Raw genomic sequence first — 25158 nt, forward strand, 5'->3', positions numbered from 1 at the left:
GAATCAAAATGTTGGAAAAATATGAAGTCTTTCAATTGCAATTATCAAAAAGACGCTATGGAATTTAATGCTTATTTTATTTTGAGTGCAGTAAGGTGGATTTAATTGCACTTGGAATATGGTCAAAATTACAGCACAATTTCGAAATGTGTAATCAAGGTTGAGAACCCATGACATGGCTCATGTAATTTGGACTTGCAGAACTAAGAAAGTACATTCTGAGGAAATTCAGGATGTAAAACTAAGTATATTTGTTGCCATTTTTATTACCAGCTAAAGGAGACAGTTTATGCCTTGTAACTTGCATGTTATTTGTAGGTAACAGCAATTTTATGAAATCTGGCGTCTATCACCAAAATCCAAAACAATGTATCAAAAAAGTTAATGTGGAATGCAGCAAAGCAGCTGGTATGTAGAAGTCCACAAAACATATGCTTTAGTTCATTCAGAAACAAATTTAATTAACCAAAACATAAAGCGTGTGCTACACGAGTGTACATGTTTATTTGTTTACAAAGTAGTTCCTAATGCACTATTGGGCACACATGTCCTGCACATGAGTGCAATATGAAGGTGTGCAATAACATAAAATACTGAACGATTCTGACAATGTAAAGATAATGGAGAAAAAAATGAGCATAATAATAAGAAGATTTTCAACATGGCCATTGTGTCAGCCATATAGGATGTCCAAGCTGGACCATTTAATTGAAAACCATTTAGAACCAGCTGGACCATGGGATGAATGTTAGTGTTAAGTTTTATGGCAATCCTCCAAGCAGTTTAGGAGGAGTAGCAATAACAAACTCATGCTAACTGACAGACAGATGACAGAATAAATAACAGGCCATAATATATGCTCTTATGGTCAATGTTCACGGATAAAAAGAGCTGACTAGTTGCATAAATGAGTACCAGACAAAAAGATGGACACACAGACATGTGGAGTGGTATAAGTATGAAAAGTCTATATTTATCTTCATAATTCTCAGAGAAAAAAGGGCAAACTATAGTCATACTTTATGCAAAGCTTGTATTATTTATAATAGATCTGTGCTTCTGTATTAGAACTGATCATTAGATAGTTATGTATTAATAAGAATTTAAAAAATCCAGCAAAGCACAAACCTGATCAATCTGGCCAACATCAGATGAAAAACGATTAATGATTCTTCCACTGGGATTTGTTTCAAAAAATCTGCAAAATAAATCTGGTATTCTAAATTAGGAAAATTGTTCCCCAAAGTCTCGATTAACTTTCTTCAAAAGATTCATGTGTGTGTGTAAGAATTCCTATACATTACAGATCAACTTGTTTTAATTGCTCTTGCAAAGCTTTATTAACAAGGAAAATTAAACATCTCAAATTTTGGTGCAGACACCACATTTTAAAATTGAAGTCTATGACATAATGATCATAATCCTTGCTTATCACATACAAGAAAATTCAACAGATGTCTACAACAAATGTCTATGACATAAGGATCATAGTCTCGGTTTATAGAAATTCAATAGCTGTCTACAACATAAGGATATACTCTTGGTTTATCAAAAGCCAAACAAATTCAATAGCTATGACTAATAGATCATGTTTTATCAGAAGCCATAGAATCTCAATAGCTGGCTAAGACATAGGGATCATGGTTTATCAGAAACCATAGAATTTCAATAGCTGGCTAAGACATAGGGATCATGGTTTATCAGAAACCATAGAATTTCAATAGTTGGCTAAGACATAGGGATCATGGTTTATCAGAAATCATAGAATTTCAAAAGCTGGCTAAGACATAGGGATCAAGGTTTATCAGAAACCATAGAATTTCAATAGTTGGCTAAGACATAGGGATCATGGTTTATCAGAAATCATAGAATTTCAACAGCTGGCTAAGACATAGGGACCATGGTGTATCAGAAACCATAGAATTTCAATAGCTAGCTAAGACATAGAGATCATAATTGATCATAAACCATATAATTTTAATAGCTAGCTAAGACATAGGGATCAGGGTTTATCAGAAACGATAGAATTTCAATAGCTGGCTAAGACATAGGGATCATGGTTTATCACAAACCATAGAATCTCAATAGCTCGCTAAGACAAAATGATTATGGTTTATCAGAAAACAGAGAATTTCAATAGCTGGCTAAGACATAAGGATCATGGTGTATCAGAAGCCATAGAATTTCAATAGTTTGGTAAGACATTGGGATCATGGTTTATCAGAAACCATATAATTTCTATAGTTTGCTAAGACATAGGGAGCATGGTGTATCAGAAACCACAGAATTTCAATAGCTGGTTAAGACATAGGGATCATGGTTTAACAGAAACCATAGAATTTCAATAGCTGGCTAAGACAAAATGATTATGGTTTATAAGAAACCATAGAATTTCAATACCTGCCTAAGACAAAATGATTATGGTTTATCAGGAACCATTGAATTTCAATAGCTGGCTAAGACATAGGGATCATGGTCTATCACAAACCATAGAATTTCAATAGCTGGCAAAGACATAGAGATCATGGTTTATCAGAAGCCATAGAATTTCTATCGTTTGCTAAGACAAAATGAGCATACTGTATCAGAAACCATAGAATTTAAATAGCTGGCTAAGACATAGGGACATGGTCTATCAGAAACCATATAATTTCAATAGCTGGCTAAGACATAGGGATCATGGTTTATCAGAAACCAAAGAATGTCCATAGTTTCCTAAGACATAGGAATCATGGTTTATCAGAAACCATATAATTTCTATAGTTTGCTAAGACATAGGGATCATGGTGTATCAGAAACCATAGAATTTCAATAGCTAGCTAAGATATAGAGATCATCATTTATCATAAACCATATAATTTTAATAGCTAGCTAAGGCATAGGGATCATGGTTTATCAGAAACGATAGAATTCTAATACCTAGCTAAGACATAAGGATCATGGTGTATCAGAAGCCATAGAATTTCAATAGCTGGCTAGGACAAAATGATTATGGTTTATAAGCAGCCATAGAATTTCAATAGCTGCCTAAGACATAGGGATCATGGTGTATCAGAAATCATAGAATTTCAGAAGCTAGCTAAGACATAGGGATCATGGTTTATCAGAAATCATAGAATTTCAAAAGCTGGCTAAGACGAAATGATTATGGTTTATCAGAAATCATAGAATTTCAATAGCTCGTTAAGACATAGGGATCATGGTTTATCAGAAACCATAGAATTTCAATAGCTGGCTAAGACATAGGGATCATGGTTTATCAGAAGCCATATAATTTCAATAGCTAGCTAAGACATAGGGATCATGGTTTATCAGAAATCATAGAATTTCAATAGCTGGCTAAGACAAAATGATTATCGTTTATAAGAAGCCATAGATTTTCAATAGCTGGCTAAGACAAAATGATTATCGTTTATAAGAAGCCATAGATTTTCAATAGCTGGCTAAGACAAAATGATTATCGTTTATAAGAAGCCATAGATTTTCAATAGCTGGCTAAGACAAAATAATTATCGTTTATCAGGAACCATATAATTTCAATAGCTAGCTAAGATATAGGGATCATGGTTTATCAGAAATCAAAGAATTTCAATAGTTTGCTAAGACACAGGAATCATGGTTTATCAGAGACCATATAATTTCTATAGTTTGCTAAGACAGATCATGGTATATCAGACACCATAGAATTTCAACAGCTGGCTAAGACAAAGGGACCATGGTGTATCAGAAACCATAGAATTTCTATTGTTTGCTAAGACATAGGGATCATGGTTTATCAGAAACCATATAGTTTCTATAGTTTGCTAAGACACAGGGATCATGGTGTATCAGGAACCATAGAATTTCAATAGCTAGCTAAGACATAGGGATCATGCTTTTTCAGAAACCACAGAATTTCAATAGCTAGCTAAGACATAGGGATCATGGTGTATCAGAAACCATAGAATTTCAATAGCTGGCTAAGACATAGAGATCATGGTTTATCAGAAACCATAGAATTTCAATAGTTGACTAAGACAGAAGGATCATGGTTTATCAGAAACCAAAGAATTTCTATAGTTTGCTAAGACACAAGGATCATGGTTTATGAGAAACCATAGAATTTCTATAGTTTGCTAAGACACAGGGATCATGGTGTATCAGAAACCATATGATTTCAATTGCTGGCTAAGGCAAAGCAACAACGGTGTATCAGAAACCATAGAATTTCTATAGTTTGCTAAGACAGGGATCATGGTTTATGAGAAACCATATAGTTTCTATAGTTTGCTAAGACATAGGGATCATGGTTTATCAGGAACCATAGAATTTCAATAGCTGGCTAAGACATAGGGATCATGGTTTATCAGAAGCCATAGAATTTCTATAGTTTGCTAAGACATAATGATCATGGTGTATCAGATCATGGTGTATCAGAAACCATAGAATTTCAATAGCTGGCTAAGACATAGGGATCATGGTTTATCAGAAGCCATAGAATTTCTATAGTTTGCTAAGACATAATGATCATGGTGTATCAGATCATGGTGTATCAGAAACCATAGAATTTCTATAGTTTGCTAAGACATAGGGATCATGGTGTATCAGAAACCATATAATTTAACTCATTCGGCCCCAGCACTGTTTTCAGTATCTCTGCTGATATGCCTCAGAAGCACAAAGCCGTGTCTAGCTGCTTGTGCCCCATAGTTTTTACCTGTTTGAAAACATCGTGCACATGCATTCACTCTTAGGGGCCCCGAGTGGCCGAGTGGTCTAAAGCGCTCTTCGTTACAGATCACTGCCATCTCACCTCTGTCTGCGGTGGTTCGAGTCTAAGATTCAGCCAATGTGGGTATATGAGAAAGCTTGCCAGTAGCTTCTCGAGGGTCGGTGGTTCTTTCCGGGGTTTTCCCGGGTTCTTCCTCCACCATTAATACTGGCCGCCATGTATAGCCTATCGTGTGCTGAAAAATGCGTTAAACCCCACAACAACAACAACAACAACATTCACTCTTACCTTAATTTCTCTTCTTATATCCAAAGAAAATCCACAAGTTTTTCACCATTTATTTCAACTGAATTTGTCGACACATTGATGTAATTTTTTCCCTATTTGTCGAAGTTTTTCACAACTTATTTGTCCAGTATTTACAAACTTACGCGCAACGTTTATCCACAAGAACTCCGTCATCATCGCTGTCAGCATCATCATTTTCGGACGATTCAGTCTCAGAAACTTCTACGTCCAAATCTAAATCTCACAAAATATTCAACTGCTGAACTTATCTTTCCTCAGCTTGCTCAATATTTTCGAGATCAAACCATAGAAACTCCTCATTTTTGCTCTCATAAAAAATCACTCTTCCCTCTGCCATCATTTACGATTTTTCATGAACAGAACACGTGTAGTTAAACCGCTCTCAAACTTTAGCCTTTTGCTTCAGAACAATTCAAATTTCCACAACTGAAAGTAAAATCATTTCTGATTGGTTTAATAGTTGTTTAGTTCTTGGAATAAACCATTTCTAACCAATCAGAGACGTTGTATCTAACACACATTCATCACGCCTGGAGACGGGATCGGCCATTGAATGCAGTAAACAATTCACAACTACAGGTGGGATTGGCCAATGAATGCAGAAACCGGATCACGCCTACAGATGGGATCGAGGCCGAATGAGTTAAACAGCTGGCTAAGACATAGGGATCATGGTTTATCAGGAACCATATAATTTCAATAGCTGGCTAAGACATAGGTATCATGGTGTATCAGAAACCATATAATTTCAATAGCTAGCTAAGACATAGGGATCATGGTTTATCAGAAATCATAGAATTTCAATAGCTGGTTAAGACATAAGGATCATGGTTTATCAGAAACCATAGAATTTCAATAGCTGATTAAGACATAAGGATCATGGTTTATCAGAAATCATAGAATTTCAATAGCTGGTTAAGACATAAGGATCATGGTGTATCAGAAACCATAGAATTTCAATAGCTGGCTAAGACATAGAGATCATGGTTTATCAGAAACCATAGAATTTCAATAGTTGACTAAGACAGAAGGATCATGGTTTATCAGAAACCAAAGAATTTCTATAGTTTGCTAAGACACAAGGATCATGGTTTATGAGAAACCATAGAATTTCTATAGTTTGCTAAGACACAGGGATCATGGTGTATCAGAAACCATATGATTTCAATTGCTGGCTAAGGCAAAGCAACAACGGTGTATCAGAAACCATAGAATTTCTATAGTTTGCTAAGACAGGGATCATGGTTTATGAGAAACCATATAGTTTCTATAGTTTGCTAAGACATAGGGATCATGGTTTATCAGGAACCATAGAATTTCAATACCTGGCTAAGACATAGGGATCATGGTGTATCAGAAACCATATAATTTAACTCATTCGGCCCCAGCACTGTTTTCAGTATCTCTGCTGATATGCCTCAGAAGCACAAAGCCGTGTCTAGCTGCTTGTGCCCCATAGTTTTTACCTGTTTGAAAACATCGTGCACATGCATTCACTCTTAGGGGCCCCGAGTGGCCGAGTGGTCTAAAGTGCTCTTCGTTACGGATCACTGCCATCTCACCTCTGTCTGCGGCGGTTCGAGTCTAAGATTCAGCCAATGTGAGTATATGAGAAAGCTTGCCAGTAGCTTCTCGAGGGTCGGTGGTTCTTTCCGGGGTTTTCCCGGGTTCTTCCTCCACCATTAATACTGGCCGCCATGTATAGCCTATCGTGTGCTGAAAAATGGCGTTAAACCCCACAACAACAACAACATTCACTCTTACCTTAATTTCTCTTCTTATATCCAAAGAAAATCCACAAGTTTTTCACCATTTATTTCAACTGAATTTGTCGACACATTGATGTAATTTTTTCCCTATTTGTCGAAGTTTTTCACAACTTATTTATCCAGTATTTACAAACTTACGCGCAACGTTTATCCGCAAGAACTCCATCATCATCGCTGTCAGCATCATCATTTTCGGACGATTCAGTCTCAGAAACTTCTACGTCCAAATCTAAATCTCACAAAATATTCAACTGCTGAACATATCTTTCCTCAGCTTGCTCAATATTTTCGAGATCAAACCCGAGAAACTCCTCATTTTTGCTCTCATAAAAAATCACTCTTCCCTCCGCCATCATTTACGATTTTTCATGAACAGAACACGTGTAGTTAAACCGCTCTCAAACTTTAGCCTTTTGCTTCAGAACAATTCAAATTTCCACAACTGAAAGTAAAATCATTTCTGATTGGTTTAATAGTTGTTTAGTTCTTGGAATAAACCATTTCTAACCAATCAGAGATGTTGTATCTAACACACATTCATCACGCCTGGAGACGGGATCGGCCATTGAATGCAGTAAACAATTCACAACTACAGGTGGGATTGGCCAATGAATGCAGAAACCGGATCACGCCTACAGATGGGATCGAGGCCGAATGAGTTAAACAGCTGGCTAAGACATAGGGATCATGGTTTATCAGGAACCATATAATTTCAATAGCTGGCTAAGACATAGGTATCATGGTGTATCAGAAACCATATAATTTCAATAGCTAGCTAAGACATAGGGATCATGGTTTATCAGAAATCATAGAATTTCAATAGCTGGTTAAGACATAAGGATCATGGTTTATCAGAAACCATAGAATTTCAATAGCTGATTAAGACATAAGGATCATGGTTTATCAGAAATCATAGAATTTCAATAGCTGGTTAAGACATAAGGATCATGGTTTATCAGAAACCATAGATTTTCAATAGCTAGCTAAGACATAGGGATCATGGTTTATCAGAAATCATAGAATTTCAATAGTTTGCTAAGACATAGGAATCATGGTTTATCAGAAACCATATAATTTCTATAGTTTGCTAAGACAGATCATGGTATATCAGACAGCATAGAATTTCAATAGCTGGCTAAGACAAAATGATTATCGTTTATCAGGAACCATGCAATTTTAACAGCTAGCTAAGACATAGGGATCATGGTTTATCAGAAATCATAGAATTTCAATAGTTTGCTAAGACATAGGAATCATGGTTTATCAGAAACCATATAATTTCTATAGTTTGCTAAGACAGATCATAGTATATCAGACAGCATAGAATTTCAATAGCTGGCTAAGACAAAGAGACCATGGTGTATCAGAAACCATAGAATTTCTATTGTTTGCTAAGACATAGGGATCATGGTTTATCAGAAACCATATAGTTTCTATAGTTTGCTAAGACACAGGGATCATGGTGTATCAGGAATGATAGAATTTCAATAGCTGGCTAAGACAAAATGTTTATGGTTTATCACAAACCATAGAATTTCAATAGCTGGCTAAGACAAAATGATTATGGTTTATAAGAAACCATACAATTTCAATAGCTAGCTAAGACATAGGGATCATGGTTTATCAGAAACCATAGAATTTCAATAGCTAGGAAAGACATAGGGATCATGATTTATCATAAACCATATAATTTCAATAGCTGGCTAAGACATAGGGATCATGGTTTATTGGAAACCATAGAATTTTAATAGTTGACTAAGACATAAGGATCATGGTTTATCAGAAACCAAAGAATTTCTATAGTTTGCTAAGACACAGGGATCATGGTTTATCAGAAAACATATGATTTCAATTGCTGGCTAAGACAAAGCGACAACGGTGTATCAGAAACCATAGAATTTCAATAGTTTGCTAAGACAGGGATCATGGTTTATGAGAAACCATATAGTTTCTATAGTTTGCTAAGACATAGGGATCATGGTTTATCAGGAACCATAGAATTTCAATAGCTGGCTAAGACATAGGGATCATGGTTTATCAGACACCAAAGAATTTCAATAGCTGGCTAAGACATAGGAATCATGGTTTATCAGAAACCATAGAATTTCAATAGCTCTCTCTCATTACATAGTTCTTCCTAATAATGCAATACCCAGGAGTTAATAACCCCAACTGGATCCAATATATTCTGAACTGAGAATAATATCATTCTTTCAGTCCAGCCTCCTCTCCATCTTCTTTAAGAGAACATTTAAAAGAGTTGTAAGAGATATATTCACCTAATTGGCACATTCAGTATTGTTGTCAACAGGTCGTCATGGAGACATCGTGCCCCTCGTACCCCTGTAAACTGGAGTATAATGCCTGAAGCAAGGGTGGATGCCACAGCGAAAACAAATAAAATTACATAAACATGTAAATAATGGCTGTTGTCAAAGGCCTGAAAATATACAAGGAAATACATATATAAAGTAAATGCAAATAAAAAGGTTAGAGTTTAGATGAAATACCTTCATTGATTTAAGTTATACATAGATATAGGTGACTGGTCTGCATTTTCTATGGCTGCTGAGATTCTTCCAGGAATTTATCATAAGGCAGGATTTTCCCCACAATCAAAAAGATAAGGGGGAGTTGAACAAAAATAAGAGGGGAGGAGGAAACAACCATAGTCGAAAATTTACGTAACACTTTAATATCCATCTCTCTTTCTTCTTGCTCAACTCTGTCAGACCCCTGCTGAAATCAAAATTTTGCCTATAAATTGTTTCTGAGCTTAATTTGTTTCTTATCTGTGTATGACTATTGATCTGTACTGAGAAACCCCATTCAGTCTGATGTCTGAAGGGGCATACACAGAGCTAGTGTAGTCAGCAGGAACAAGTTTTAAAACTGGATTTTTTTATGGCTGTTGTGTACAATTTTCCACAGTTCACATGTACTGTCTTTTGTGTACAATTTTCTGCAGTTCACAGGTATTGTCTTTTGTGTACAATTTCCACAGTTCACAGGTATTGTCTTTTGTGTACAATTTTCCACAGTTCACAGGTATTGTCTTTTGTGTACAATTTTCCACAGTTCACAGGTATTATGTGTACAATTTTCCACAGTTCACAGGTATGTCTTTTGTGCACAATTTTCCACAGTTCACAGGTATTGTCTTTTGGATACTTCAGCTCCTGAATAAGATCTGTCACTGCCAAAGTTTAACTTTCTTGAATTAGCACTTTAATGTGTACAATTCCAGATTTGTGTGTGTGTGTGTGTGTGTGTGTGACTTGGGATTTTAATATAGCTTCAACACTTTTTCAGTCATATCGCTATGATGTCTGCATTGTGGAAGTTTAAAATGCTAACATTGGACATCTTGCTGGAGACATGTAGTATCAAGTCCCATCCAGTCGCAATATCCTGACACCAGGCCAACCAGTCCTAACAATAACCTCCTAATGCTGAGTACCAAATGAGACAGCTACTAATACCATTTTTATAAGTCTTTAGTATGACTTGGTTGAGGTTCAAACCTGTGACCTCCTGCTTCTGAGGCAGATGGTCTAACCACTTAGACAACAGGAGTGGTATGCCAGATTTATGTTTCCATAATACTGTATTAGGATTTTTAGTCCATTAATGCCAAAGTCAACTTGTTTGAAAAGAGGTATTTGGATTAAATAAATAGCTTTACTTCTTAATTTAGAACTGTTTTGAAAGGATTATACAGTTCTGTAGCATGTGATCCCGCAGTGCTAAATTGTGGCAAGAAAAGAAACTGAAAGTGCAAACTACTTTTAAATTGTCTATATTTAATTTGGATTGTTTGTCTGCTTTTACTACATATAATTTTGAAATACCTCTTAAATGAGGGGTTGACCATCATGCTGTTATTGTCCATCCATCATGTACACTGGAGTCGTATTTAACACTATTTTCAGGTTCAAAATCAACTCCAGCTCCAATATCATACACTTCCAAGTTTTAAAAATAAATTGCCTTCATCACAATGAAAAGCCAGTATTTGCTGAAAATTCATCGTCTAAAGATGAACCACACTGGGACTAGGCAATTTTGGGTCTTGTAGATAGCCTGTATTATAAATGCACATTTGTAAAACTTCCTTGATGCAAGGTTCAAACTACAACAGAATGCTTATAATGGGGCCCAATATGCCAATGAAATTTAGTTTAACCATCATTCATGTCAAGCCAAAGAAACCAGATGTGTAAACAGTTGCGATAAAATACATGCCATAACAAGCAATACAATATTTCTACTGGCTTGACTTTTGACACAACAGCACTTTAAGGGTGAATGGCTGAATAAACCTGTACACAGCAGACAGTACATTTCCATGTGCATGACTTAAAACTCCTTTGTGTTAGTTCTTGTCCATCACCACTTTCCAAGTGCATGAATTCATACAAATTTTGTGCCAATCACACAATCGTGTGCCACGGGAGCACCTCTGTTGCTGTGACCTTAATTTTAAGACAGGTGTATAAAACAAAACAAAACAAAATGCTTAGAATATGGGAGCTACATAAGTACCATTTCTAAGGACACCTAGGCAAGCAGATCCAAGCTGGCCTGGGAGGGAAAAGAACCTGGCATTGGAGGGAATAGAACCTACAACCTCTTGATTGCAAGTCTGATGCACTACCAACTGAGCTACTATGGCTCAAAACTGAGAAAAAATGAAAACCCCTTGATGTCGTCTGCTGTGCATGATGGAGTTGTTATAAAATCAAACACACAAACATACACACACACACACACACACACACACATATATATACACACATACAAGAGAAAAAAACTTCACTCATAAAGCAACTTGTGGTTTTTTCAACTTTTATAACATACCATACGAAACATTTTGAGAGAGTGAGAGAGAAGAGATGCATTCGATCTATAAGCAATTATGTTTTCATCTACAAGCATCTGGATCATCATTTTGAACAAATTGGAAACATCAGACAGAGAAAAACACAAAAAGTCATAATAAACATTGACAGACTAGCAAACAGACTACTTAATTGACAGACAGAAAGATACACACACAGACAACCATACAGAAAAACAGAGATGAACTTACTACAGTTGAATTGGTTTGCTGATTGTCATAATATTCAGTGGAGGCACTAGACCAGAGGGACAGCCAGAAGTTGGTTGTCACAAGCAGCCCCTGATTCAGCAGTAACATAAGCACCACAAGTATACAGAGCAGAATACCACAAGCCTTCAGATAACACAGATACACTGACATCTTCACTGTTCCAACTTCCTGATGTTCCTTTCTAATTAATTTCCCTGATGGCAGTGATTCTTCATTAAGGTCTTCCTCTAAAAACAAATACCAATAGTATACAATCACTGAGTTTTAACCTTGTATGCAACATGGAATAGGTTTGTCAGTTTTAATGGCACTTTTAACCCATTAATGGTTACATCATACTGAGAAAATGGCAGCTAAATACATCAAAGGTGGCTGGTCTGGCTGATCACATTACAAGTATGTTGCTATAGCAACTGACTTACCATTGTGAAACCCAAACTGAATGAGAATAAGAAAAGACTTTACTGAATTCAAACATCTACGCTCTGCAAAAATGTGCGAGAAAACTGTGACAATGACCTATTTTGTCTGTAAAATATGTACACCATATATAAATGCCCATGACCATGATGATTTGCAAATAATAAAATATAGACATCTTAATAAAATTTGCCTGTTGTGGAAAGTGGTTTTAAGTAATCAAGCAAATTATTAATAATTTATATACATGCTGACGTAATACAGAAACACATCACTTTCATATAAATCTAAACTCTATTATAAATTCAAGCTCATCTTTAGTTTGATCGATAAAAAAAAATCTGAAGTGCATTTTCACCTTAACCCTTTACCTCATAGGGCATAGTGACAAAGTGCAGCGCGCTATAAATAGAACACCTGTTACTTAGTCGACAGCATACGCATAAGCCTGCCTGTGAACTGTTAAGCAATGTAGTGCATGTTATGTTTAACAGCAGTTTTAGCCATTTTACATTTTCGGTACACATCTATTATATGTGGAAAAATTTAAGAGTAAAGTCCGATTGTTATAGCTGTGTAATTATTTTTCACAGAAGAATATTTTATGTGCTTTAAAATCGAGAGAGAACTCGTTCACCATCATGTCAGTGAGGCCGCTTGACCAACCATAGCTGCCATTTCCCATACTCGAAATTTACATATTTTTTATGTGCGTCTACATCACTAAGTCATCTAAATTTGATAATCAATAAAAACTAATTGTTGCCTACATAAATATCAGAGTCTTTACCTAAGTTATTGAATCTTTCATAGTTGTGATTCTAATCGTGAAAACTTTGTAAGTACTGAATGAAATCCTGCCTGTGAACTGTTAAGCAATGTAGTGTATGTTACGTTTAACAGCAATTTTAACCATTTTACATTTTTGGTATACATCTATTATTGTGGTAAAATTTAAGAGTAAAGTCCGATTGTTATAGGTGTGTAATTATTTTTCACAGAAGAACTTTTTATGTGCTTAAAATTGAGAGAGAACTCGTTCACCGTCATGTCAGTGAGGCCGTGTGACCAACCATAGCTGCCATTTCCGATACTTGAAATTTACAAGGTTTTTGTCTGTGTCTACATCACTAAGTCATCTGAATTTGATAATTTATAAAAACTAATTGCTGCCTCCATCAATATCAGAGCCTTTACCTCAGTTATTGAATCTTTCATGGTTGTGATCCTAATCGTGAAAACTTTGTATGTACTGAATGAAATTCGCGACCTCCATTTTGGAGAGTGGAGATTACGACCCAGTTACTTTAAATAGCAGATATCAACCAGTGCATACATAGCAACCACGTGATCTGACATAATTGTCATTCGCAGAAATGAATGGAGTATCTAATGGGGGGTTTTCCCTGAAGGTGGCGCTATGAAAACCAGCTCAAAAGGGCTGATGTTTACAGCAGCGTCAAAAGACGCTTCCATGCGAATGGAGTAGAGGCGTCAAAAGGTGCTTCCATGCGAATGGAGTAGAGACGTCCAAAGACGCTTGCATGAGGTAAAGGGTTAAGTGCACGGTAGTGAAACTTAGATGCAGTGTTGAAAATGGACTGTATTGAAAACTGCATAAATGCTGCGAGATTAAATTGGCATGTTTTGTGTACCCCAAATGTACCATAAAACACCATCCTTTGATCAATGAGATATTAATTACTGTCAGCAAATATTATGAAATGTTGTACAAGGGGAGAAAATAACTGATTTAAGGAAAATTATTATTCATTCTGGAAAGATGATATTGGCTGAGGGAAGAAGAAATTTAAAATCTTCATGTAACCATTATCAAGTGTGAAATCAAGGAATTGTAAAGCAAGATACGTATATTAATTTAACAAGCAAACATTGTTAACTGTGGAATAAATATTATTATTTAAGGATAGAAAATCATAAACACAATGAAGTACTAACAAAACAAGAGACCAAACTGTGCATGATTGTACATACCTGGTTGACATTCATCAATAAGTCAAATACCAGGTATATTGCAGTAGCAAAGTCTGATGATGCAATGATCCATCCTATTTGGTTTAAATTAACCAAGAGTTTTTTTGTCTTTTTATTAAACCATTTAGAGCTTTCTAGGTTTAAATTTTTTAGTAATGGGAGCACTATTTAGAGGGAAATATGCATTTTTGAATCCACTTGAAAGGTATTCATACCTAAATGTTTTGAATCCACTTGAAAGGTATTCATACCTAAATGTTTTGAATACACTCAAAAGGTATTCATACCTTAATGTATGAATATACTCGAAAGGTATTCATAACCAAATGTCTAAATATGCTCGAAAGGTGTTCATACCTGAAGGTTTTAATATAATCAAAAGGTATTCATATCTAAATGTCTGAATATACTCAGAAGGTATTCATAACTAAATGTCTGAATATACTGAAAAGGTATTCATACCTAAATGTTTAATATACTCAAAAGGTATTCATACCTTAATGTCTGAATATACTCGAAAGGTATTCATAACTAAATGTCTGAATATGATCAAAAGGTATTCATATTTAAATGTTTCAATACACTCAAAAGGTATTTATATCTTAATGTCTGAATATACTCAAAAGGTATTCATACCTACATGTCTAAATATGCTCAAAAGGTGTTCATACCTAAAGGTTTTAATATACTCAAAGGTATTCATAACTAAATGTCTAAATATGCTCAAAAGGTATTCATAAATAAATGTTTTAATATACTCAAAAGGTATTCATACCTTAATGTCTGAATATACTCGAAAGGTATTCATAACTAAATGTCTGAATATGATCAAAAGGTATTCATATCTAAATGTTTTAATATACTCAAAAGGTATTCATACCTAAATGTCTGAATATACTCAAAAGGTATTCACAACTAAATGTTTAAATATGTTCAAAAGGTATTCATACCTAAATGTTTTAATATATTCAAAAGGTATTCATACCAAAATGTCTGAATATACTTGAAAGGTATTCATAACCAAATGTACAAATATGATCAAAAGGTATTCATATCTAAATGTTTTAATATACTCAAAAGGTATTCATACCTAAATGTCTGAATATACTCAAAAGGTATTCATAACTAAATGTTTAAATATGTTCAAAAGGTATTCATACCTAAACGTTTTAATATACTCAAAAGGTATTCATAACTGTCTGAATATGATCAAAAGGTATTCATACCTAAATGTTTTTATATACTCAGAAGGTATTCATGCCTAAATGTTTTAATATGCTCAAAAGGTGATCATAACTTGATGTCTGAATATGATCAAAAGGTATTCATACCTAAAGGTTCACTAAAACTTTGATCTTCAGTGACCATTGATAGATGTGCCTTATGGCCAGCTCAGCTAAAAATACATAACCAACACTGGGAAATTATATATATTTTTATCAAGTAAGGGAAGAAAATAATATATTAGGTCTTTACCTTTCTCTTCATCCACATCTTCCAAAAGCTTGCCATCAACACCAGGTTCTTCTCCCTGTGAGATATGTCTCTGAGAAACCTGAAATAAAATTAAAAACGATTTTCTACAAATTGCCGATTTTAACCAAAAAAAGTCTGAATTTCACAAATTTCACATTCTGGCGAAATCTTCTTTTTGAGAGATCAATTTGTAGATGTTATGAAATTTGTAATATTAATCATAAATATTATTTCCATGACAACGGTTCACAGTTGACCATTTCAGGATGGTGGATTTTTTTAAGAACAAATCATATGTAAACTATCTTCCAAACTTTATATCATTTTGATTTTACCAATCTTACTGGGGTCCCAAGTGGCTGAGTGGTCTAAAGCACTCACCATTACAGATCACTGCCATCTCACCTATGCGTGGGTTCAAGTCTTGGATTTAGCCAATGTGGTTATGTGAGAAAGCTTGCTAGTAGCTTTTCATGGGTCAGTGGTTCTTTCCGGGGTTTTCCCAGGTTCTTCCTCCACCATTTATACTGGCTGCCATGTATAGCCTATCATGTGCAGAAAAATGGCATTAAACCCTACAAAAACAACCAATCTTACTATACCAAGCTAAACAATGGCTCTAAAGATATTTAATTAAGATAATAATTAATTATTATTAATAATTATCATATAGTCAATACACTTTTTGCGTATAGTGTGTGCAGTTTAATATTTTTGATATTATAACATGTAAACATATCACTTTATGTGAGTCTGATTGGTCCAAATAAGTCCATGAAATTATTGTGCAGTATTTTCTTTATTGATTGGCTACGATCGTGGGAAAACTTCTGTAACCATGCCTTCTGGAATTTTTGTTTTCAATGAACATTTTAGCAGCTAATTTTTGTTTCAAGTCATGAAAGGAATTGGGAACAAATGGTTTCATCTGTCTGAATATGGCCAAATTACCACCACAGGGGCTTGTTATGTCATGTATAACATATCATAACATAAGAAATGACTAAAACCCCAAGACAAGAAGAAGATGAAGTAAAACTAAGGGTATTGCTTAGTTGATAGTTGGTGTGTGAGGTGGGGTTGTAGAGGGGAGGGAGTAAACCTGTAGCATGGAATCCACCCTATATACAATCATGATTTAAATGTTAACTTACAGAACTAAATAAACTCATGTAAAGAATGTGAACATAGACTGGTCTCAAAACTGACAAAAGTTTATCCAACAACTGCATAATTACATGGTAAATATGTGTCGCAATTCCGTCTCAAAATGAAATTTGTTTACATATTCTGTAGTCTACTGTTCCAGTGCTGCAAATATCTGATCACAAATATATTACAGTAAATACGGGAATTTCTGCATCCAGTAAACCTTCTTTGATATGTTAAGTTATGCAAACATACATCATCTACTGCACTCAAATGGGAACTGCATCATAAATTGCGACATTAACGTGCATTGGACATTCTGTGTTGAAACATTAATATGTCTGTGTAAAATGTTATGTTTAATCAGAAGGAAGCTTGTTCTATGACTTAGATTTTGTAAGAAAAGTATAATCTACTTTTGTTGTGGTTGTTGCTATAGGGTTTAACACCATTTTCGGCACAAGATAGGTTATACATAGCGGCCAGTATAAATGGTGGAGGAAGAACCATGGACCCACAAGAAGCTGGCAAGCTTTCTCACATACTCACATTAACCGAGCCTGAGACTTGAACCCAAACAGAGGTGAGATGACAGTGATCCTTAACGGTGAGTGCTTTAGACCACTCGGCCACTTGGGGCCCCTAATCTACATATAAATGATAATACTAGTTCAACTTTGTACTATTTTTTACATACAACAAATGAAAGGTGCAGCATGTCAGAATGAATGAAATTATTTGTTCTTCTTTCTATCTAAATAATTCCACTGGAAAAAAACTGATAAAACGAATATCAAACGGGTAATGATTTGATATTAAATTTATGAAACTCATTGAATAATGTCCAGCTTTTGCAAGCCAAGGCTCACAAAAGCTGGACATTATTCAAGTCACTTCATAAATTCAGTATTAAATCATAATTCGTTTGAGATCCTCTATTTAACGTAATTAATAGGCATAGTCTCTTGCTCATCATCAAAGTCATCCGTGATAATAAACCCCGACATTCAAGAGTGGTTCCAAGGTCAGCCAATTGATGCAAGTTCACCTCAGCAAGAAGTGTGGATCCTACATACTTTCAAAACTGCCCAGGATCTTGATGACATATGTTCATAATTGTAATTTTGATCAAAATTGGATCAGAAATACACTTCGGAGAGACCCGACTGAAATGAACTTTGAGAATAGAGAAATAATCTGCTGATTGTTTATTTCACAGTTAGCTGCATAAACATGTATTCATGAATGGGACTATTATGTGCTTTGGGAAATAAAGAACACAGACAGTGAGTAATAAATCTGTTTTATTACTATTTTGTACATTAAGTAGAGTCATTAAAATCTTGCATGAGTTTTCATGTTTATGAAATTTTGCAATCAAATTAAATTGTAAACAATCAGTATGTTTCAGTGCTCCTCATCATGTATGTACTTAGCATAATTATCTTTCACATTCTCTATAGTCACGGTATTACAGCAAAGAAATGGGTGATGCTTTTCCATTGCATATGATGGGTGGGGCTGTCAGCTTGGTTGACATTTTGTTGTGACTTTGTGGCCTAGCTCACCCATGAAACAAAATGAAAACTGGAACACCCCAAATTTAACGTGTTTCACAGAATTGCAAGTTTGGTCGTAATTGGATCAGAACTACAGCTTTGAGAAGGGCAATATGGTTAGCCAATCAAATGAAAGATTACTTCATTAGAATGCATCGATCTTGCTCATTATCAAACTTGCATATATCATGATGATATAAGCATACATTCCAAGTTGGATAAAAACTTGATCAGAAATATGGCCCCCAGACTGACAACAGGCTCAACCAGATGCAGGATCACCTCAACAGTATTTATGAATCTTACTCATTACTGAACTTGTCTGCGATTAAGCATATATTCCAAGTTTTATTAAAATCAGGTCAGAAATATGGCCACCAGAATGGTAAAAGATTAGCCAATCAGTTGCAGTATTGCCTTACAATATGGATGGATCTAGCTCTGAGATTTTGATGATATAAACCAATTTAACTGACAAACATTCAGTGATGGACTAATAATGCATGACATGAAGCAAGGCGATACCATAAGTTTACCTGACCTTTGTCAGATGAGCCAAAAATTAGCTGTCAGAAGAAGGGCTGATCCCCTGACCAAGAACAGCTATTATAAAAGTAAAATTAACATCATTTGACCTCAAATGGCTTTGACCTGTAATGTTTGGGCTCGATCTGTATGCATAAGCCAATTTAAAATCTGAAATAAGGCCACCTTTTGATTTTGGACCCTTCATGAAATGGAAGCTGTCCATGCTATTAAGCAGGAAGTGTGTTTGTGTAACAAACAGTAACTGCAATTTAAGTGAGAGCAACCTTGACCTTGGACCTACCATCCTATGAAGTTTTAAGAGTGGGTATGTTGAGTTATTATGCAGAAACCAAGAATCAGTTTCATATCCTGAAAGCTTGACCTTGTTCTATCAAAAGAAGACTCATAAGAGAGCTACCCTTCCACAAATCCAATGCAACTATGATGCTGATAAAAACTGGGTGTGGGAAACTTAAAGAAAGTTGACTTATTATGTGAAATCCAAAATGAAAATCTTAGCTCCAGCAACCTTGACCTTTACATTCTGGGCTTAAGAATCAACAGGGAGGTGCCTCAGACAAATTATGTTTGATAAAAACTGGATGCAGTAGACTCTACTTACTGAGTAGAAACCAAAACAATTTATAAAGTCAGCTCTGCGATCTTGACTTCTCAATCAAATAATCAATATAGAGTTCATAATACCCAAGTGATGTCTACCTATGAAGTTTGATGAAAATAAAGACAGGAAACTCAACTTATCATGCAGAAAGGGAAATCACATATTCAGCTGAGAGATCTTGACCTTGGCAACCCTAAACTTGACCTTGGCAACCCTAAAGTCAATTGACTTCTGCCTCTATCAATCAGAAAGGCATCTATGAGATCTGCCCCTACCAAAATGATGCAAGTAAAGGGCAAGGGTCTGTGTCATACATGGACCATAACTCTAAAATACATGGGCCATAACTCTGTCAGAAAAATGGGTAAAAATAATCTTGATCTAGGTCTTCTTAAGAAATATCCTCACACAAATTTTTAAAAACTCTATTATGTCCTTCAGAAGTTGCTCAGTGGATGCAAACATATGAATAACGGGATGGGATCAGTCAAGACTAGATGACACAAGAGAATGGTTTGACATGGGAAGCACTTTATGCCCCCTCCACTAATATGGCAGGTGTATAAAAAAAGTGTGCCTCTTAACTGGCCTGTTGTGATCTAGAAATGGTTATATGATGATTGCCAATAAGGTGTGCCCCTTAAGTGACCTGTTGTGATCTAGAAATGGTTGCATGATGATTGCCCATAAGGTGTGCCTCTTAAGTGACATGTTGTGATCAAGAAATGGTTACATGATTGCCCATAAAGTGCCTCTTAAGTGGCTTATTGTGATCTAGAAATGGTTATATCATGATTGCCCATAAAGTGTGCCTCTTAAGTGGCCTGTTGTGATCTAGAAATGGTTATATGATGATTGCCCATAAAGTGTGCCTCTTAAGTGGCCTGTTGTGATCTAGAAATGGTTACATGATGATTGCCCATAAAGTGTGCCTCTTAAGTGGCCTGTTGTGATCTAGAAATGGTTACATGATGATTGCCCATAAAGTGTGCCTCTTAAGTGGCCTGTTGTGATCTAGAAATGGTTACATGATGATTGCCCATAAAGTGTGCCTCTTAAGTGGCCTGTTGTGATCTAGAAATGGTTACATGATGATTGCCCATAAAGTGTGCCTCTTAAGTGGCCTGTTGTGATCTAGAAATGGTTACATGATGATTGCCCATAAAGTGTGCCTCTTAAGTGGCCTGTTGTGATCTAGAAATGGTTACTTGATGATTGCCCATAAAGTGTGCCTCTTAAGTGGCCTGTTGTGATCTAGAAATGGTTACATGATGATTGCCCATAAGGTGTGCCTCTTAAGTGGCCTGTTGTGATCTAGAAATGGTTACATGATGATTGCCCATAAAGTTTATGTGGAGAGAAATGCAGCTATAGTACAAGTGAGTTTTCATATTCTCTCATACTGAATGAACGAAATGAGATTGACTCCCCAGCATGAGTGACTGGGGGTTGTCAATGAAAGGGTTGAGGCTATGTTTAGATTGCTGAAGAAAAAAAGACAGCCACATAAACCAAGATGAACATGGGTACTATTGCTACGACATATCAAAGCCAATGTCGCCTCTTTTGGCCATTAGTTGATGTGGTTAGGATAAAATATAGCCATGGATACATGAACAGATCCTGGATTAACAACATTATGAATCAGTAGCTGCATGTCAAGAAAGAACTTCTGGTCCATATGAACTGATGCAGGGTTGGACATTCTCAGGCTTGCAATGTTTCTGTTAACAGCTACATAAACAAGATACCCATGTAGGCCTAACATCACTCATCTGGCTAACATAACTCAATAGTTCACCATATCACTTAGCAGGCTTATGTACTAGTGTAAGAACACATCCGATGTAGACTATCTCCAAAACATTATATGATGCTGATTTTGTCTACTGGACTATATCCTGATAATTAAACCTAATGATGACGGCATAACTAATTTGCCCACAGTCTCTTGCTCACAATAAAAATCATCGTAAAACCAAACTGGTAAAACAAACATGGCTTCAAGTTGTTGTTGTTGTTGTTGTTGTTGTGGGGTTTAACGCTATTTTTCAGCACACGATAGGCTATACATGGCGGCCAGTATTATTGGTGGAGGAAGAACCCAGGAAAACCCCGGAAAGAACCACCGACCCACGAGAACATGGCTTCAAGAGTGGCAAGAAGCCCAGTATATAAGATGCAAGATCGCCTCATTAATATGCATCAAAATGGCTGAGATAACCAGCTCAGCCAATCAGATGCAATATTACCTATTAGTATATGTGGAACTTGCTCATTACTCATCTCATTCAAACTCTTAATGATACAAGCATAAATTCCAAGTCCAATCAAAATCTTAATGATACAAGCATATATTCCAAGTCCAATCAAAATCTTAATGATACAAGCATAAATTCCAAGTCCAATCAAAATCTTAATGATACAAGCATAAATTCCAAGTCCAATCAAAATCTTAATGATGCAAGCATAAATTCCAAGTCCAATCAAAATCTTAATGATGCAAGCATATATTCCAAGTCCAATCAAAGTCTTAATGATACAAGCGTATATTCCAAGTCCAATCAATGTCTTAATGATACAAGCATATATTCCAAGTCCAATGAAAATCAGATATATGACCACCAGTTTGGAAACTAGATCAAGGTTATCTCATTAATATGCATGCATCTCAACTATTATTAAATCCAGCCAAAACCTTGATGATATAAACATATATTGCAAGTCTGATCTAAATTGGATCAGAAAAATGGCTTCCAGAATGGTGACAAGCTCAGCCCATAAGGTACAAAATCACCTCATTAGTATAATGGATCTTGCTCCATAATGAAACTCATCTGGCTGGGTGAGCTAAAAATACATCTTATACAAAACTTTGTTGAAACAAGGTGAAAGTTTCTGTTGTGGAAAGAAAGGCCTCTAACACTCCTTTTTTAATGTTCAAGATATATATATAATGTAAATTTCTAGCACATGAAAAATGTGATCAGAAGTTGTGATTTAACCATGCTGGAGTCACCTCCCTTGAAAAAGTATGTGCTTTGGTTGCTTGTGTTTCAATTTGCAATCAAATTTGTCTGCAATAATAAGTAAAAGAACCCATAAGAGAAAATAACCGTTTATCTATAGAACTAAATAAATGTTCAAGACAAATTACTAAAATAGTTATTGGTAGGAAACCATCAAGGAGGTTAGAGCCTGCAAACACCTGCAAGGTGAAACCATTTGACCATTTTAACATGATGAAGGCCTTGACCCACTTAAAGTGAGAAAAAATACACTGTCAGAATTAATGTGGAAAAAATGGCATGAACTTATATAAAGCTTATGTAAAAGGAACTTTGTCTGCTTGCATTAATACATATCTAGATGCAGCATCATGTGCAATTTGCAAAGCCATTTGAAACCAACTTTAACGTCACTAACTTTCTTTTCAGAAAACCAATTTAAAATTGTTTCCATGCCATGTGAATAATCAGAACTTCTTATGAGATTTTTACTACAAAATGTTTGGTCAATTAAGTTTCTGTATTCCTAATTCCTAATAATGTGTTTTTGAAGTCCACAGTATGCTAAAAATGGAACTGTTCATTAAAGCAAAGGGCAAGTAAATATTGTGCTACTTTGGTTATTTGCCATTCAATGTTTTGCCACCCTTGCTGACTGCCAATTTAATTGCAAGTCTCAGCTGTTCCATAAATATTACTGGCAAACCTCAATTTCCACCAACATCAACTTTCTGCCATTTTTCTACTTCTACTAGAGTTGTGCAGAGTTACGGAAGCACTGTCCTTTTTATGTGATTTACAGTATCAGAGAAACTGGATTCAACATACATAGGTCTGTGACTTACCATATCAGAGGAAATGGATTCAACAGACATCTGTCCATGACTTACTATATCAGAGAAAATGGATTCAACAGACATCTGTCTGTGACTTACTGTATCAGAGAAGTTGTATTCAACAGACATCTGTCTGTGACTTACTGTATTAGATAAACTGGATGCAACAGACATCTGTCCATGACTTACTGTATCAGAAGTTGTATTCAGCAGACATTTGTCCGTGACTTACAGTATCAGCAAAAATGGATTCAACATTCATCTGTCCATGACTTACCGTATCAGAGAAAGTGGATTCAACAGACATCTGTGCAAGGTAGGATTGCTGTTCCTTTTTTCCTCCAATAATTACATCCTCCAGTGGCTCTGGCTGTTCTTTCCTGTAACATAATCAAACAAAACATGAACCCAAATTAAAGTATTGACATTTATGTCATGATACACAGACTTGTTTTCCTGCCTTTTTTAAGACTACTATCTACAAAAAGAATCAGGAACTAAGTGATTAAAGCAAGTAACCAGCCAATTTCAATTTCACAGAAATAACAATGGTGACAGCTTGTACACTTAATTTCTATCTGCAAAATTGTCAAATATGTAAAAAAGAATTCATGAGTGTCAATTTTCAGCAAGATATGTTTTGTCTAAAGGTGGTAATGACTATTTTCAATCAGATGACAATATTTCTGGAAAATGCTGCATCGTGAAGTGACTAACACATTTTATCATTAATTACTTCAATTACTACAGTAAATGTCATATAGGTCTTTAAAGTGTTTGGTACCAATTATTTCATCTACTGATGTCAATTTTTAGAATTTGATTACATGTACCATTAAATGGCCATTATTCACATTATTTTGTTCCTCATCAATCAATATTCCTTTCAATATAAATTCCTCGAGAAATACATAAAACAAAATCAATCTTAAAGTATGTCAGCATTTTTAGATGAGGCGAAGCAAGTGGTGTGATCCAGTGTAAGCCATATTGAATGTTGTGTGCTGTGATGTCACAATTAAAGTGCCTTTCTTTTTAAGAAAATGTGAACCACCCCTTGCACAAACATTATTTAGACCTGAACTGGCATTATTTAGACCATATCTATTTTCTTGACCCAATTACATGCCAGTCTGCCATTGTAAAAGTCCATTAGCAATCCAACAGCAATCAATGATCTTTAACTTGAAGTTTTAAGTACAGATTACTAAAAAATAAGGAGTGAACAGTCTTTTGTAAAACTACTTTAATATTAAATTTTAGAATGACAATATTTTATTTAAGAGCAGTAAAGGCTCAAATATGGCTACAGTGATGAACAGAGTTAGCAAGGGCCCCACATTGCATTAGAATATGCTGCACGGTTCCTGATCTATCACATTGCATTAGGATATGCTGTATGGTTTGGTTTCTGATCTATCACATTGCATTAGGATATGCTGTATGGTTTGGTTCCTGATCTATCACACTGCATTAGGATATGCTATATGGTTTGGTTCCTGATCTATCACATTGCATTAGGATATGCTGCATGGTTCCTGAGCTATCACACTGCATTAGGATATGCTGCATGGTTCCATAGCTATCATATTGCATTAGGATATGCTGCATGGTTCTTTAGCTATCATATTGCATTAGGATATGCTGCATGGTTCCTTAGTTA

At 35.4% G+C, this 25158-nt stretch overlaps 1 protein-coding gene across 1 annotated transcript in view; it reads right to left on the reverse strand.

Annotated features, from left to right (window-relative positions):
* Positions 1 to 25158, reverse strand: part of LOC149779749 (ATP-binding cassette sub-family C member 9-like) — a 215442-nt gene that overhangs the window by 53323 nt on the left and 136961 nt on the right. Inside the window, exons 20-24 of the mRNA XM_089940609.1 lie at positions 23773 to 23875; positions 15794 to 15872; positions 11882 to 12129; positions 9069 to 9229; positions 1129 to 1198 (exon numbers count right to left, since the gene is read on the reverse strand). Coding sequence (XP_089796735.1) covers positions 1129 to 1198; positions 9069 to 9229; positions 11882 to 12129; positions 15794 to 15872; positions 23773 to 23875 — 661 coding nt within the window. The remainder of the gene's footprint in view (positions 1 to 1128; positions 1199 to 9068; positions 9230 to 11881; positions 12130 to 15793; positions 15873 to 23772; positions 23876 to 25158) is intronic.

The sequence above is a fragment of the Sinohyriopsis cumingii genome, chromosome 17 (genome assembly GCF_028554795.1).
Source record: "Sinohyriopsis cumingii isolate HCF-2022 chromosome 17, ASM2855479v2, whole genome shotgun sequence".
Taxonomy (NCBI): Eukaryota; Metazoa; Mollusca; class Bivalvia; order Unionida; family Unionidae; genus Sinohyriopsis; species Sinohyriopsis cumingii.